The sequence below is a fragment of the Chaetodon trifascialis genome, chromosome 1 (genome assembly GCF_039877785.1).
Source record: "Chaetodon trifascialis isolate fChaTrf1 chromosome 1, fChaTrf1.hap1, whole genome shotgun sequence".
Lineage (NCBI taxonomy): Eukaryota > Metazoa > Chordata > Actinopteri > Chaetodontiformes > Chaetodontidae > Chaetodon > Chaetodon trifascialis.
In genome coordinates, this window is record NC_092056.1 from 279822 (window position 1) to 296728 (window position 16907).

Consider the following 16907-nt stretch of genomic DNA (forward strand, 5'->3'; position numbering starts at 1 on the left):
TTTCAACTACGTTATCTGTGGTTATGTACCGAGCTTCAAATACCACAGCAAACTCAGAGTTTCTGTCTTGACATCAGAAATCCTCCATGGCCAAAGGTAAGGACACAACACCAGTATGTATGAGACGGAAACTGACAAATCCACAGTGACTGTATGAAGGTGGACATGATGAGTATTTCCTGACCGATGACGCACTGTTGGGATTTTCACTCAGTCAAAGTCAAACGCTGTCGTAGCTAAAGCTACGATCAATAAATGAAAGTAAAATCAGGTGGAGACGATGCACAGCGGCAGCAGTGATGGTTGATGATGAGGAGTCGTCACTGTGTGTGTTTTACCTTCCTGCCTGAATTGAACGCTGACATGCTGTGTCTTCAGGTGGAGGCGACTGTTCCTGTTGGTGCTCAACAGAATTCTTCAGCAAGAACTTTATTAGAGATGATCTCATGTCTACAGCATGGATGATGGATGATTTGGTTTAATCTTAAATGAAAAATACACCTCACCAGAGCTGAATGTGTGAATGTGAATTCTCTGTCCACCACAGGAGGTGGTGGGCAGATGGAGCTTCGGGTGGATGAACTCGGGTGGAGACAGTTACGTCTCTTTGTCTGGTGATGAGTTAAAGTCGGTGTGGAGCTGAGCTGAACATCGGGTGAGTCTCTACACTGTCAGAGGGGAGGGTCAGTCTGATGGAGGTAAGGTCTGCTCACTGTGTGTGAGTAGAAATGAAGTACTTCGACCTCTGAAGTCATGTATAAACTCAGCAGGTTGGTTTCCTGCTGTTCAGTAAAAACCAGAAAAGAGATGCAGCAGCTGTGATGGAAGAGTGAGCGTGTGAATGAAAGGTGGATGACAGCATGAACTTTGCTGGAGCATCATGTTATTTAACTTTAGGTCAACATTGCACTCTGAGTCAGGACGTCTCAAACACACCGGCGCTGTGACGTCCTGAAGTCCTCAAACACACCAATGTCTTTTGTTTTTTTTAACCACTGTTTGTTTGTTTGTTTGTTTGTTTGTTTGTTTGTTTGTTTGTTTGTTTGTGAACAGAATCTCCTCTGCTGAGAAGGATGCTTGTTTACCGGAATGGTGAAAGGCAGAAAAATTGATTTGAAATATCACAAAGGAATCAGCTGATCGGTTGATCGGTTGATCAGTGGAGCTTCAGATGGACTCAGTGAAAGAGTAGTTTTTGTGTGGAGTTGATGTGATTGATTGATTTTTTGTGTATTTATTGTGTTTGTTGTATTTTTGTAAATGTCTTGTTGAAGCTCTGATCTTTCTAATGATTTTCAAATAATTATCTCATTTGTTGACGTGTTTTGAATCCTCTGTCTCATCTCAGGCTGATCAGGGGCCCGTTTCACAAAAGTGGGATAAGGAATTAAGCCGGGATATGTTGGTGATCCTGGCTCAGCTGATCCATGATCCGGTTGCACAGAAGCAGGATAGCGGAAAGTGGGATCTGTTATGGGATGAGTTACCATGGAGATTTATTCTGTGGAACAGAAACCAGCAGTTATTCCACTGAGCACTACACACTGCTCTCACATCCAACCTGATCCACGTCTTCATTTACACATCAACACAAAACATGAGCAGCATTCATTTCAGTTTGAATTAATTTCATTCATTTCAATCATTGTAGATCAATGATGATTTTAGATGATGTTGCAACCATCAGATAGACAGTTTCCCATAGACTGTATATAAAATACACATCCAATATAAATATAAATACACATCAAAGAGTAACATGATGTTCCTTTATTGAATCAGGATAAATCAAAGCATCACACAGTGACTCAGAATCAAAGCATATTATACAACACAGAAGAAACACACATCCAAAGGTCTGTATGTAACACAACACGTCTGCACACTGAAACAAAGCAGCACAAATCAAATGAACAACAGATGAATGGATGCAGGAGCCTGCAAGCTTGTATACACACAGTATACAGCACAAACACAAGAGGCCAGATCAATCTGAGCTGATAAGATCAACTTTATTTATCCCAAAGAGACATTATGTCAGAGATAATGCCCGACGAGGAGTCCATTATCAGAAATGAATGGACGACGCGAAGCTCCGCTGATACCACTTACGAAAGAAATGAATATTGAATCAGTTATTAATACGTTAATGTTGTTTTTTACTGTTAAAATCGTAAGCTTTTCCACAAGAACTGGACTATTTAATATCTGTCGTTGTCACGCATTGCCAAGGTAACCGGCTCTGGCTGCAGCTGTTACATTAGACCTGATCAGTGGAGGGAAGAGAGACGATGTTAACGTCATGTTACGATACAAAGCATCATTTCAGAGGGCGAGTGCACCTCTGACCGCTTGTGTGTGTGCAGAGGATGATGCGACATTTTGTTCCTGTCTTGCTGTTGTCATAAATAAACTGTGAAATAACGTATGTTAACGTATGCTCCGAGTTTCTGTTGCCATGGTTACCAACCAGCGCTTGAGCCAGCGCAATCATTTAGATCAATCGGGATAATTTTTCATAGGTGTCCACAACACCCTGCAGCCAATCAGAATGGAGTATTCACCCAGACCATGGTATGACAAGGAGTTCTACAGTCTGATGGACTTACATTTACACAATTTCACTTACAATTTCAACTGATTCATAATCGGAGAACAACTATGTTTTCGGAGATGTGAATCAGCTGTTTGGATCGTAATGGTGATGTTTCAGCGCAGCAGTGAGTGTGTATTTGTGCATTCAGGGAGTCTGCGTAATTTATCCCATAACAGATCCCACTTTCCACTATCCTGCTTTTGTGCAACCGGATTACGGATAAATTGAGCCAGGATAACCAACATATCCCGGCTTAATCCCTTATAGAACACACACACACACACACACACACACACACACACACACACACACACACACACACACACACACACACAGGTCAGCCTCCTGCTCTCTGCTGCCACCCAGTGGCTGCAGCTGCCATGCACACTGACTGCTGTCACCTGTATTGAAAAGGAGTCTCCCCAGGCCAGAAACACGTCACCTATCAGCAACTTTGAACAAAGTAGAACCTTTTGAACGTACATTTTGCTGCAGATTCTACATTTTACTCAGTGTTGAATAGTGAATAACGACATGCAGTCCTGAAGACAGGCGCAGGCTGGTGACCATGACACACAGTGCTGGTTTATGTGGTGGACATTAAACGCTGACTTTTGGTTTGACATGAACACCAATCTGCTGGGCCACAGTCTGTGATTGGATGTGTACAGTTTGCATATGCAGCTGTGTGTGAGTAAATGTTTACACATGCAGATGTAAACAGGTAGTAACCAGGAAGCAATGATGATATAAATGTAAAGTGACACATCAATGTCAGTCCAGATGTACTTTAATGAAAGTGTTTTGTGTATTTTGAGTGTAAAATTGTTTCAGTCACAGCAAAGAAGTTGATTGACAGGCAGGCAGCCACATTTTCATTTGCTATTGCAGACTTTGGTCACACAGGGGCAGTATCATGTCATATTATTGTTACTTCCTGTTTTACCTGGAGGTCTGTGGGGCGGACAGCGCCGTGACCCCATTGTGCAGCAGGTAGAGTAAAATAGTCTTGAATAGGTGAGTAAAGGATGTCTCCTGTCACTGTTTAAGAGGAGGGGTTGATTTCTGGAGCTCATGTCCTGAAGGTTTGGGCACCATTCATGGACCGCAGGCTGATGTGAGCATACGTTAAGCCATGCCCTGCTGCTGTACATGGGTACCAGAGAAACGACCCAGGTGTTCAGGAACTTTGACCCCAAGGGCGTAACTTTGGGTTCAATATTGGAGGCGTTGAGATTTCCTCCCACTTAAGAAAGTCCAGGGGTGGAGTTTAAAAAAAGGCATTGAAATGTTTATTTTACACGAGGTGAAGAGACACACCTGAACAACATGATATGTATCCTCAGCAGAGCAGAGGAGCACCATAAAATCATAAGCTTTGATCAAAGAACCTGTTTCTAATGCAGGCATCATCCTTAAGATATATTGACTTTAAAGCACTGCTGCTTTACATGAACGTATACATGAAGACATTAATATACACACACACACATTAGCACGTTAGCAACGTAATAGCAAAAACCTGACAATAGCCATATGCTAGCACACTTTGGGGGGGGGGGGGGGGGGGGGACACAAGCTACATAACCAGAGGACACAGTAACTCACAGCTGAAGACACAGCAGCCTACTCTTTCATACTGGAAACAGCTTCCAGCTCAACAAATTTAGTTTTTCTATGGAATGAAATGAGTTGATTAAATAAAAAAAAAGAATAAAAGCTAAATGTGTGCAACTCACAACTCACCAAGTAAGAACAATGAATTAAATATACAGAGGCGACGAAGCTCAATTCCCAAAGACAGACTGCCAGGTGGACAGACTGACAGGTGCACAGGTGAACAGATGGACAGGTGGACAGACTGACAGGTGCACAGACTGACAGGTGAACAGGTGAACAGATGGACAGGTGGACAGACTGTCAGGTGGACAGACTGTCAGGTGGACAGACTGACAGGTGAACAGGTGAACAGATGGACAGGTGGACAGACTGTCAGGTGGACAGACTGACAGGTGGTTGTATAAGATCTGTGAATGGTAGAGACAGAACAGCCTTTGAGCAAGGCATTAAACCCCCACTGCTCCGAGCGACAGCACAACAATAATCCTGACTGTCAATAATCTGTCTGTACTTTGTGTGTGTCTGTACTGTGTGTGTGTGTGTGTGTGTGTGTGTGTGTGTGTGTGTGTGTGTGTGTGTGTGTGTGTGTGTGTGTGTGTGTGTGTGTGTGTGTGTATCATGTATTCTTTATGTTGTGGAGACATTAATCTGTTTACAGTCACACTGTGAGGACAAAATGCAGGTCCCCACAATGTAAATGATTATGTTTTAGGATGAAGACTGAGGTTAAAGGTCAGGGTTAGGGTTAAGTTATGGTGTGTGTGTGTGTGTGTGTGTGTGTGTGTGTGTGTGTGTGTGTGTGTGTGTGTGTGGCATGTGTGTTTAATCCTGCAGGTTTCAGCTTCTTTAATGATCAGCAGTCAAACATTCAATCACATTTATTTCAAATGAGATTCAGACATAAAAACAAAGAGCAGACTGAAACACACGTTGACATCACTGTTCTTCTGAGGACAGGAACCGGACCCATTCACTGTGTAACTCAGGATTTATTGATTCAACCTGTTGATACAATGAAACGCAGTCCTGTTCGTCTGTTTTTCTAACGTATCAAGCTGATGTCATGAACATATTGATTGTTAAAATGTGGGATATTCAGAAAACTGCAGGATTGATTGAAGTTTTCATTGATTGATGTAAACATGTTTGATGTTCACATGAGAAAATAAGAACCGCATGAGTCCGCCAGTCTGTCTCTTCTTCTTCTGTCTCATAGTTTCAGCTCTTCTTCTTGTTTACATCCAGCAGCTGTGAGATACAAACGATGACAGAATCACAGTCGTGATCTTCGTGTTGATGAGCGCGGCCACTCGTTCGCAGCTTCATTCGACCAATCAAAGTCGCCGTTTTCATGCCGGTCAACCCGAGTGGACGCTTCAGTATGATGAGGCGTGTTTGATACACAGCCGCTGGGACACGAGGACCAGGTGTGGACACATCACACGATATGAACACAGCAGACAGTACGAGTGCATTTGATCCAAAGTAGGAAACAACAGTCTCTGCGTGCTCAAAGTGGTTTTGAGGATGATTCGTCCTAAAGTAGATTTACCTTCAATCACCATTTATTAAATCTCCATCCATTAAAGAGCACCGCCCTCCGTCCTCAGCAGCGTCCACTAATCCTGATTACACAGGGAGAGAGAGGACGGGGTCTCCGCCTGTCACATCCCACCCACAGACGCCTGAACGCATTGCAGCACTAAAGGCTGGACCGCAGGAGGACAAGACAGCAGACAGAAGGAGGTACAGGAGGAGACAAAAGCAGACAGGAGACAGGAGGAGCTAGAGGAGACGGGAAGATAGAGGAGACAAGAGACAGGAAGACACAGGAGACAGGAAACAAAAATAGACAAGAGACAGGAAGACACAGGAGGAGACAGGAGACAAAAGTAGACAAGAGACAGAAGATAGGAAGAAACAGGAGAATGAACGTGGAGGACAGCTGCACTTGATCAACATGGACAGCCGAGGGAGGAGAGGAACTAACGGATCATTCAAACACTCGTCCATCAAACGCAGCACGTCCTCTGGATCACAGAAGGTGAGACAGACATCTGACTGTCAAACTTTGAGACCCTGGCACAGACATCAGGTCTATGGTGTCTGAATTGATTTCCATTCAAATTTTCAGCTGATTCTGGACGTCGTCAATTTGTCCTCAGTCCACAGTCGAAAGTGAACTAAAGACAGGAACTTAAAACAACCGTCAGTATCTGCAGAAAGTGTCTCCTGTCTGAGAAAACGATGACGTCCATGAAATGGACATGAAACATGTCTCAAAGTGATGATGATGACGGGGACAGTTTTGGGGTTCAGTATCTTGTCACTTCGGCATGTGGACTGCTGAGGCCAGGGATCGAACTACTGACCTCTTGATTGGTGGACGATTGCTCTACTTCCTGAGCCACAGCCGCCTGGAGTAGAGTCAGGACGAGTGTTATTACTGCTGTCCAAGCTTTAGCTGAAGGTCAAAGGTCAGCAGGGGTGAAAAGTAACCAGTAAAAGTATTTTCTTTTCAGGCCACTTCATACTTTTACTCCATTACATCCATTGAGCAGCTGCATTTACATTGTCCAAAGTTAAAGAGGATGATGACGTAATGAAAGACATCTGTCAATCATCGTCGTAATCAATTAACCGTTTGATCTGTCCAATGCCAGAAAACAATGAAAAAAGGGTATCGCTGTCTCCCGAAGCATCATGTGATCAGAGATCTCGTCTCATCAACAGTCTTGAACACAAATGCACTGAATTTATTTCCCACAAAAGCTGGAACTGAAAAATTAAATTTAATTGATTATCAGAATAGTTTGGGATCATTTTTCTGTCAGTCCACCTGATCATAGCTACATTAAAATTAGCTTTACGTCCTCCTTCTGAAGCTCAAAATGCTGTTTACACATGAATGCATCACCAAGAATAATCCAGAAATTGAATTTGTTAGAATAATCTTTTTCTCTTTTAAAGGTTGCTGGTTCAGAAAGGTTTGGTCAGTTCACCAACACTGAACAGCTTCACTGATGGCTCGTTTCATTTTGCTGTTGGTTATTTATTCAAGAACGCTGGTGAGAAACATAAAAATCAAACACCAGGCGTTTCTTTGTTTCTGTCTCGCCCTCTCTGATTGGCTCAGAGGTACAGGTCCACTTCCTGTTTCTGTAAAGACAATGATATAACAGCTCATTATGCAAACAAGTTGTTCCTGAACATTATTAATCTCATTCAAACGCTCGTAATCCAAATCCTGCCGGGCCCGCTCACACTCCGTCCATTGTCCTCAGTCTGTTAATCCGTCACACTGTTGTCTTCAGTTCACATTGACGTGTTGTGAACGGGCTGAAGTGTCACTGAGAGCTGGAAAAGTCAGACTTCAGAGTTTCAGCATGTGCCGACAAAAAGGCCTCATGGAAATATGTTAGAAGATAAAACATAAGAATAATTCAGCAAAACAAAGCTGATCTAAATGACAGTGGAGGTTGAGATGCACTGCGAGGAAATCCATAAAGTCTCTAAATCTTTGCTAATTAGAGTTCAGACGTTTGACGGATGATGATAATTGACATGTTTATTGTTGTGATTGGAGGAGATTTCATGAAGCAGGACAGAAGAAGACATGTCCTTTATGTTTATTCAATTGAGACCTCTGTCCTTTGTCTAATGAAGCTGCAATTTTAAGGAAACATCATGATGGCCATGTTTTTAGATTCTCCAATAAGGATTTTGTGATCGACAGTGTCTGTAAAGATTCTGTGAAGAAGCCTGTGAATATTCTCGTTCATCCAGGTCATTGTAAGCTTCAGGGCATGAAATCGTAAAAATCCAAAGCCAAGAAGTGCAAGCCTTCACCGAGCACATTAACTCAGTGGACAAGAACATCAAACATTTTTGGACTGTGATGTCCACATTGGAGAGAACAGGAGCCTCCATATTGGGGTTCACAGAAAACCTAATCACACAGACCAGTACCTCCTTTTTGACTCACATCACCCACTGGAACACAAACTGGGTGTTATCAGAACTCTCCAGCACAGAGCTGATAATGTTCCAACCAGCCAACAGGCCAGAGACAAGGAACACAAACACCTGAGGGATGCCCTCAAAACCTGTGGTTATCCCAGCTGGTCTTTGTGAAAAGTTCAGCCGCTTCCAGAAAGAACAGGGTGACAGAGGAAGAAAAGAGACACAGACGGCATAACATTGTCATTCCATATGTGTCTGGTGTATCAGAGAAACTCAGGCGAATCTTTAACAAACACAACATCCCGGTACATTTCAAACCTGGGAACACTCTCAGACAAAGGCTGGTGCACCCCAAAGGCCAGACCCCTCATACTCAGAAGAACAATCTGGCGTCTGCAGTCCAGTGCAGAGAGGAATGCACAGACTTATATATATGGGAAACAAACAGCCGCTGAGCAGACGCATGGCACAACACAGAAGAGCTAACTCTTCAGGTCCAGACTCAGCTGTTTACCTGCACCTCAAGGAGGAAGCACACTCCTCTGAGGATAAAAATGTGCATATTCTGGACAGAGAAGACAGATGGTTTGAAAGAGGAGTGGGAGAAGCCATCCATGTCAAGGTTGAAAAGCCATCTCTGAACAGAGGGGGGGTCTGAGACACCACCTATCTCCCACATACAATGCCGTCCTTTCATCTCTGCCAAAGAGATTCAAAAATTTAGCCTCTGAAAATAAACACAAAGCCATTCACACATGGCTCAAGGAGCCCCCCAATGATGAGAATAGGACTCTAACGAGGCAGACGACTGTCGCTGACACCCAAGGGTCGCACCCTACCCGCCTTAATGGGGGGTTGTCTGCCTCACAATAGAGTGATACCATCCTTGGTTTTGGGGGTTGGCCTCACTCAGAGGATAAATACTTGAACCTAACACCATTTCATTGGACGAGAGCTGTCCTATCTCGTCTGGTGCGCATGAACTGATGCAGCCTGCTCGGATGAGGCGAAACGTCTTCCAAGACAAACTGACAAAGTCCAGTTGCAAACGATTGAATGTCCTGAAGCATTCTGTGAAGAAGCTTTAAAAGATCCATTACTGAAAGCATCAGATCACAGATGGAAAAGGTGTGATGGCCTTTTATGAAATGATGCTTTTTAAAAAATAAATTTCAGTGTTAAACTGCACATTTCTGAATTTCAGACAGACAGATGGTAAAGATGATTTAAAGTTGACACATTTTAGGTTACATGTTCGTCATTTTTTATAAATTTGAAAAAATATTTTTTTTGGCTTTGATCTACAAATGCCTGAACGGCCAACTGAAGTCCTCATTGTGGTGATAACTCCTTGAGTTAAGAATGTTTCTGTCCGGATCAAAGCAGCCATTGAACGTCACAGCGAGCTCAGATAGGATCAGGAGGGGAGTGCAGCATCAGTCTGTCGGTCATCAGTCAGGATGCCGATGGCGCTCTTCTTCCTCTCCTCTCTGAGCTGTTGTAGCAGTTTCTTTTGTTTCTTGTGGTCTTTAATGAAGACGCTGGTGTCTTTGTGGGACTCTTCAGAATTTCTTGCTTGTCTTTGTATTGAGATATTTAGCTTCAGTGGATTTTGGATGACTGGCATTGTCATATTTTCCACTTCGACTTTGGGTTGGCGGTTACCTTCAGTACCTCTTGAGTTCTTCCTCTGTGGGTTTTTGACTGTTGGTCAGAAAAATGACATTTGAAGACATCTACTTGACTTTTAAACTCTGTCCGGTAAAATTAATCAGGGATAAGCCCGGTGAGGACAGTGAGGCCATGTGGTATTTCTGCTAGTTTGGAGACAAGCATACACAGATTGATTTAAGTGATTCAATGATAAATTGATTCCTAAAATGTTCGATTTTTCTTATATACTAAGTCAGAATAACGGAGTTTGGTTAGTGGCTAGTCCCATATGTTTTTCTGGATGGTCCTGCTGAGGGAATTTGGGCTCCCTAGGTCACTATTACTAAAACCCTGGCTGTGGTTCTGATTATAGTGAAGTAAAAGGTTGTGGATTTCTGGTTGTAATGTGTTGGGAAAAGTAAAAAGTCCACAAAATCCAAATAAAAAATTCAAGAAGCAGAATTTCTGAACTGGACTCAGTATTCACTTTTGTTAAGAATTAAGTTCCCGTGCTGAAAATCAAATATTCAGCTGTTGGATGTCTGGAGGTTTGTGGGGATTTCTTAAAGCAGATTTGTTGATCCTGGCTCCAGGTCTGGAAGAAAATACTCTTGTGTTAAAGCTCGACGAGTCATGAGACTAGCAGAAGGATTACCTCGGACTGGAGTCATGAGACCGGCTCCAACAAAGAGCCCTGCTGCCTCACATGCTCGTCATATGAACCCACTCAGCTGCATAAAATCAACTCCTTTCTTATCTGCTGAGCTGCACTGAGGCTCCAGACCAAGCCAGAGAACTGGCTGGTCCTCACAGAACCACACAGTCCTCATAGAACCGCCTGGTCCCCATAGAACTGCCTGGTCCTCACAGAGGCTGATTGGTCCACAGTCTGTTTCAGGATGGAGAGACACACCTGTAGAGATGGGAAGTGTCACTGCTGCAGAACGAGTGATCCGCACAGGTTTATGATTTTTCATTTTCTTCTGAAGATGATGCATCTCAGAGGTTTGTTGGACTTTGAGTCTTTGCTCTTTGATATCAAGAATGTTGGAGTGTGAATGTCAGAAAACTTGAGAGAAAAGTTGTTTGTCTGTGATCAAAAACCAGCTAGTTCCTACATGGAAGTGTCTTCTTTTGATATCCAGAACATGTGAGTGTGAATGATGTGCGCAGTTCACTTCAGGTAACTCTATGTCTTCAAATGATATGAGTGATACTAGAATCATAATGCATCAAACAGCTGTCTTTCCGTCAGTTCTGCTGGTGTCCATAAAGACCACAGAAAAGGCCATTTTGTCTTTTCTCAAGTCCTGTTTTCAAATCCAATTTTCAGAGTTTCTTGCTGTTTTCTGGATTTTGAGGCCACAAAATCTTTGATTCTGACACCAACAATCATCTCTACAAAATATATATGGTAATATTTTGCTGACTGTATACAGTAGCCTACAAAGGCCTACTACTAATACCCCAGGCATATGAGCACAATGTGTAGCTGTTAAAAAATATTTGTATTAATAAATATTTGAATTGCCTCACAGGCCGGATCAGGCAGTCCACAGGCCGGAGGTTCTCCCCCCGGTCCTAAAAGTCCTAAACCGAACTAAACTGAGATAATTTCACGACGTGAACCATCCTTGTTCACACCAGCTTTCATTTGACAGTTGAACTGATTTTGCACATTTATAATTACTAACTTGACCGCAGAGTGGTCACCGACCAAGTGGGAATGGGAACGTGTTGGTAAACCAGGTCCCTGCGGTGGATCAGTGTATAATCTGACACAGGAGCTCCCTCCATTGTGCACTCCATCCAATCAGAGCTCAGTTCTGTCAGGACAGCTTGTTATTGGTCAGAGGGGTAAATTAGTATTAAAATTCATGTGAATTTACTTTTATGTTCCAGCTTAGTTCCACTGAAATAAAATGATTTTGCTGAAGTTTAAGAACTGCCCCACGATAAAGGCACTTTTTAATATTACTAAATTCCTCATAGTCACTTTATTTTACCCTCTATTGATCCTGGTATTGATCCTTTTATAGAGTTTATTGCAGTAGAAGTCAGATAAAATCCACCAGTTCTGTTCTGGACACTCCTGAAATGAATGTGAATGAATGTGAAAAATGTCATCACACAGAGTCATTAGTGCTGTGTGGATTTAAACAGACTGAAAGGACTCTTCATGTTTTTCTCTGTGCAGCAGCAGCAGGATTAGGACCATAAGAGGATTTCGTGCAGAAAGAAATGGAAAGCTCCTCTCTCCCAGTAATTAGCCAGATACATTCAGACATGAGCAGTTTGATGTCTCAGCTGTTTGTGACCAGCGCCCTCATGGACGCATTGTGACGAGGTGAACACGGCCATCTTTAGGAATTGATGGTTTGTTTGTTCTGAAACACTGATGATTGAATAATTAGATATTGATTGTGCCTGACAAGTATATTTGGAAACTGGGATCACTGCTGGAATTCAGAATTAAGTTCTGAGACTTTGAACAGATTGTGGACGGCTGTGAACTTTCAATCAATCATGAGTTTCTTTGTAAATAAGTCTCCGTTTTATGTCTCGGTGATCAAACTGGAGCTTTTGAGACAGAACAAAGATGTAAATCTCCGATTTAAAGATCATCTCTTTGATTTTGTTGTTTGTCTATATTACACGTCCTCTTGTTTTCGTTCTAAAGCTACTTCAGCGACTTCCTGCTGTGTTTCCTCTATTGTTTTACTGGATAACTTAGTAAAAATGAAGTGACATTAGTAATTAATAGCTGCTGTGGAAATATTTCTCTTTATTTAACGGACAAAGGGTACGATGAATGTTTTTCTTGTTCGTCAGGTAAGAGGTTGTGCCTGTGAAGAGAAGCAGCTGATGATGTTTCTGGGCTGTTTGTCTTCTGATGTCCTGATCTTTACATCCTGTTTCTCTTCAGACCCAGAAAGCGTGGATTGAGAGAACTTTCCAGAAGAGAGAATGTATCCAGGTCATTCTCAGCAAAGACACCAGCAGGTACTAACACACCTGTACTGCTTCTTTCATTTAAAAAGACTTCTGAATGAAGTGTTGGACCTCACAAAGATGAACTCATTTTGCTGCTTCCTGAAATAATACTATTATCTCTCTCTGTTACCAGAGTTAAACTCTAGTATTCACACACTGTGGTAATGAGACTCGAATCACAGAACTGCACACGTATTCCTCTACTGAGTATTTCCTGGTATGATGGACACTTCAAAACCTCTCAAACCAAATCAGATCCAATCATATCCAGTTTTATTGTCACATATACAATCATACAGTACAGTACAACGTAGTGCCAGTTAGAGGTGAATCCAAAACAAAATCCAGAAAATAGAGAAAGTAACGTAATGATTTTCAGTGCTGAGTGTGAGTTTCAGAAGTATCAGCAGTGCATAATAATATACACAAGAAAACGTGACGTGTGATCGGTGTAACAGTAATGTATTCCAGCTGGATGTATTATCAGATATATGTGTGTGTACAGTCACTGGTTCAGGACCTGAATGAAGAAACTCCTCCTTATCCTCTGAGTCTGTTGTTGGCCTCACTGAGGTCTTTGATGATCCCCTCAGAACCTCGTCCTGCACCTCCTCTTGTAAATGTCTTGGCAGTTGATATCTGATGGTGTTCAGCTGACCACACCACCCTTTTCAGGACCAGGCAGTCCTTCTTGATGCTGTTCCCAAACCAGGTTGTGATGCTGCATGTCAGGACGCTCTCAGGTTTCAAAAGTCTTTGACACCTTGAGTTCGATCTGAAGGCCCTTAGGTGTCTGAGGTGGTAGATACAATGACGGGCTCATCACCAAGGTGATGCAGACACTGAGGTTTCTGAAGCTGTCCACCCTCTCCACCGGGGTCCCACTGATCCTGAGGGCATGATCATTCTCCACTGAGCTCCAGGTGGGTCACTTCCTCTGGGTAGACATCCTCTTCATTGTCAGAGATCAGGCCAATCACAACTGTTATCAAGAAACTTAATGATGGTGGTGGAGTCAGACGGGTCCACACATTCATCCGTGTTCAGGAGTACAGCAGGGAGCTCAGAATACATCCTTGGGGGACTGCATTATCGATGGTGAGGAGGGATGAGATGTGGTGTGGGGTCAGCCCATCAGGAAGGTGAAGATCCAGTTTCACAGGGTGACGTTAATCCCAGGTCTTCAGTGTATATCAGGTGATTTATGCTGTCATCTGTGGATCTGCAAACTGTAGCAGGTCCTGGATCAGAGGTAGTGAGGTGATGATGAAGTATTTCACAAGCCTCTCTGAACCTTTCATCATCGTGGAGGTCAGAGGTCATCATTCAGGCAGTGAGATGAAGTTTCTTTAGGACAGGGACCACTGTCAACAGCTTGGAGCAGGTAGGATTAACAGTCCAGGCCAGGGAGAGTTTGAAGATCTCTGCGTGGACACAATGCATCACATGGACCATTAAAGGACAGGCTCACTACTTAAACCAGCGCTCAGGTGTTCTCATGAATGCTGAACCAGGTATTCTTGCTTTAACATTAACAGATCAGGACATGTTTGTGATGCTTGTGATGGAGGACAAAAGCTTCTTCTTTGTTCTGTGTAAAAACAAATAGTACAGAGAATCTAAAGGTAATGTGAAGCTTTAGCAGTTTCAGAGTATGGACTTCTTTGTGGTTCCTTCCTGATCTGCGGTCACAAAAAGAGCTTTTATATAAAGATTAAGATGTTTGTCTTCTGTTTATTCAAAGTTTAAAATGTATTTGTTGTTATTCAGGTGCAGTTGTGGTCAGCTGGTGACACAGCACACCTCCATCCCTCCTGTAGCCAAAGAGGAGGGAGCCCCTCTGGTTCAGCTGGAGGTCCAACCCACAGAGAGATGGAGCCCCCAAAAACACACCCAGACCTCCCCCACCGATGCCTACGGAGTCATCGAGTTTCAGGGAGGAGGGCAAGTCAACAAGGCCACGGTGCTTCATGCACTCCACGTTTAACACTCAGTAATACTCAGTGTTTCTGTTGGAGATCAACAGCACAAATTCTGCACCAGTGGTTCATCAAAAGCTCCTCCTCCTCTTCCTCCTCCCCTCTCTCTCCTCCTCCTGCTCCTTCAGTATATCCGGGTCTCCAATGACACTAAACCAGACCACCTGCTCCATCTGATGGTGAAGGACTGGCAGCTGGAGCTGCCCACGCTGCTCATCTCCGTCCACGGAGGCCTGCAGAACTTCGACCTGCCTCCAAAGCTGAAGCAGGTTTTTGGGAAAGGACTGATCAAAGCGGCTGTGACCACCGGAGCCTGGATCTTCACCGGGGGGGTGACCACCGGTACGACCACCCGTTCACACACGATGAAAAACAAGATGAAACATCAAGATGTGGCAGGTTGATCAGCAGTTGGCTGGTGTGTTTTAGAACAGCTGTGGTTCAGGACTGTGTGTGTGTGTGTGTGTGTGTGTGTGTGTGTGTGTGTGTGTGTGTGTGTGTGTGTGTGTGTGTGTGTGTGTGTGAGTGAGTGAGTGAATGAGCAGCAAAAACCATTCCAGTCTGTGTGCTAAGCTAAGCTAACAAATCCAGCTGCTCACACTGACAGAGACACGTGTACGACATGTTCATGCTTAATATTCCAAATGCTGAACCTTTAACTTAACAGCCAGTGACGAAGTCAGTTAATTTGTGCAAAAAGCCAGTAGAATATTATCGTGAAGTCCTTTTAGTTTTCAGTTTGAACAGAATCCACATCAGTTCAAATAGTCACAGACATAATGATGAATGATGTCACTGTCAGTAAAACACTGATTCATAATCAGTGATGAAGTTCTGGATGAATCATCGCAGCTACTTTGAAACAGTAAGATGTTAGCAGCTGCTAATGCTAACTGAGCAGAAGCTATGAGGCTAAATGCAACATGATGCAGTTAAATCCCAGCTGAGCGCTCAGTCATATTTTTCACTGGAACGGTTTCAAAGTGTTTCTACATGTTCTTTAATCAGCAGAGGATGTTTGTGACGACCGACACAATGGTGACATGATATCAGATATTATCTTTCTGAACTCTTTGACCCTCAACCTGGACCCTGATCGTCTCCTGTGGTTTTTCAGGTGTGATCCGCCATGTTGGAGACGCTCTCAAAGATCATTCATCAAAGTCCAGAGGAAAAGTCTGTGCTATCGGCATCGCACCGTGGGGCATCATCGAGAACAAAGAGGACCTCATTGGGCGAGACGTAAGACAATCCAGACTAAACCAGACCGGACCATGCCAGGCCTAACTGGACTGAACCAGATTGAACCCACTGCACCAGACCATTTCTTATTTTTATGAATGAAGTTAAAACCTTTATTTAAATTAAAAATGTCGAAATGATGTCTGTATTCAGATAATGCGCGTTCAGAAGACTTAGACTTACACTTAAATTTAGACTTTAGTGATCCCAATTTGGGAAATTCTTTTGTTGCAGCAGCAGTTTAAACATACACATAAACATAAAATATACACAATAAAGAAGAATAAGGATGAGAAGAAGAATGTTCTCAAAAAATATAGCTAAGCATACAAACATGGAATAAGAGCAATTGAGTGGATTCAGTGTGAAGTCATTGGTTAATAAATCATCACCACATTCAGAAAAGACTCGTCCCACCTCTGATCAATCCAATCACGTCTGTGTGTTGCAGGTAACTCGGCCGTATCAGACGATGTCCAACCCGCTCAGCAAGCTGTCTGTCCTGAACAGCAGCCACTCCCACTTCATCCTGGCCGATAACGGGACTCACGGAAAGTACGGAGCAGAGGTCCGACTCCGCCGGCAGCTGGAGAAACACATCGCTCTGCAGAAGATCAACACACGTGAGTCACACGCCTGCGACATGTTACCTGCTGAATCAACCAATCGCTGCACCCTTGTTTGAAGGGCCAGGTCACTCAAATGACCACACAGGAAACGGCGCCGGTCTCTGGTGTTGGTTCAGGTTTGGGGAGGTACGCCTCCGAGGTTTCCATGATGATACACCTGTAGTCTTCGTTGAGGTTTTGGACATCTGGACCAGAAAGGGTGTCCTCCAGTGTGTCCTGTTGCTGCTGGTA

General features: G+C 43.4%; 2 protein-coding genes across 2 annotated transcripts in view; one reads left to right on the forward strand and one right to left on the reverse strand.

Annotated features, from left to right (window-relative positions):
• The window catches only part of zdhhc1 (zinc finger DHHC-type containing 1), a 223812-nt gene that overhangs the window by 147352 nt on the left and 59553 nt on the right, over positions 1 to 16907 (reverse strand). The gene's annotated exons all lie outside the window — the stretch shown is intronic.
• LOC139333835 (transient receptor potential cation channel subfamily M member 1-like) overlaps positions 6154 to 16907 on the forward strand; it is a 35018-nt gene continuing 24264 nt past the window's right edge. The window contains exons 1-6 of the mRNA XM_070966507.1: positions 6154 to 6260; positions 12759 to 12835; positions 14597 to 14789; positions 14934 to 15147; positions 15923 to 16047; positions 16499 to 16670. Coding sequence (XP_070822608.1) covers positions 6177 to 6260; positions 12759 to 12835; positions 14597 to 14789; positions 14934 to 15147; positions 15923 to 16047; positions 16499 to 16670 — 865 coding nt within the window. The 5' untranslated portion in view covers positions 6154 to 6176. The remainder of the gene's footprint in view (positions 6261 to 12758; positions 12836 to 14596; positions 14790 to 14933; positions 15148 to 15922; positions 16048 to 16498; positions 16671 to 16907) is intronic.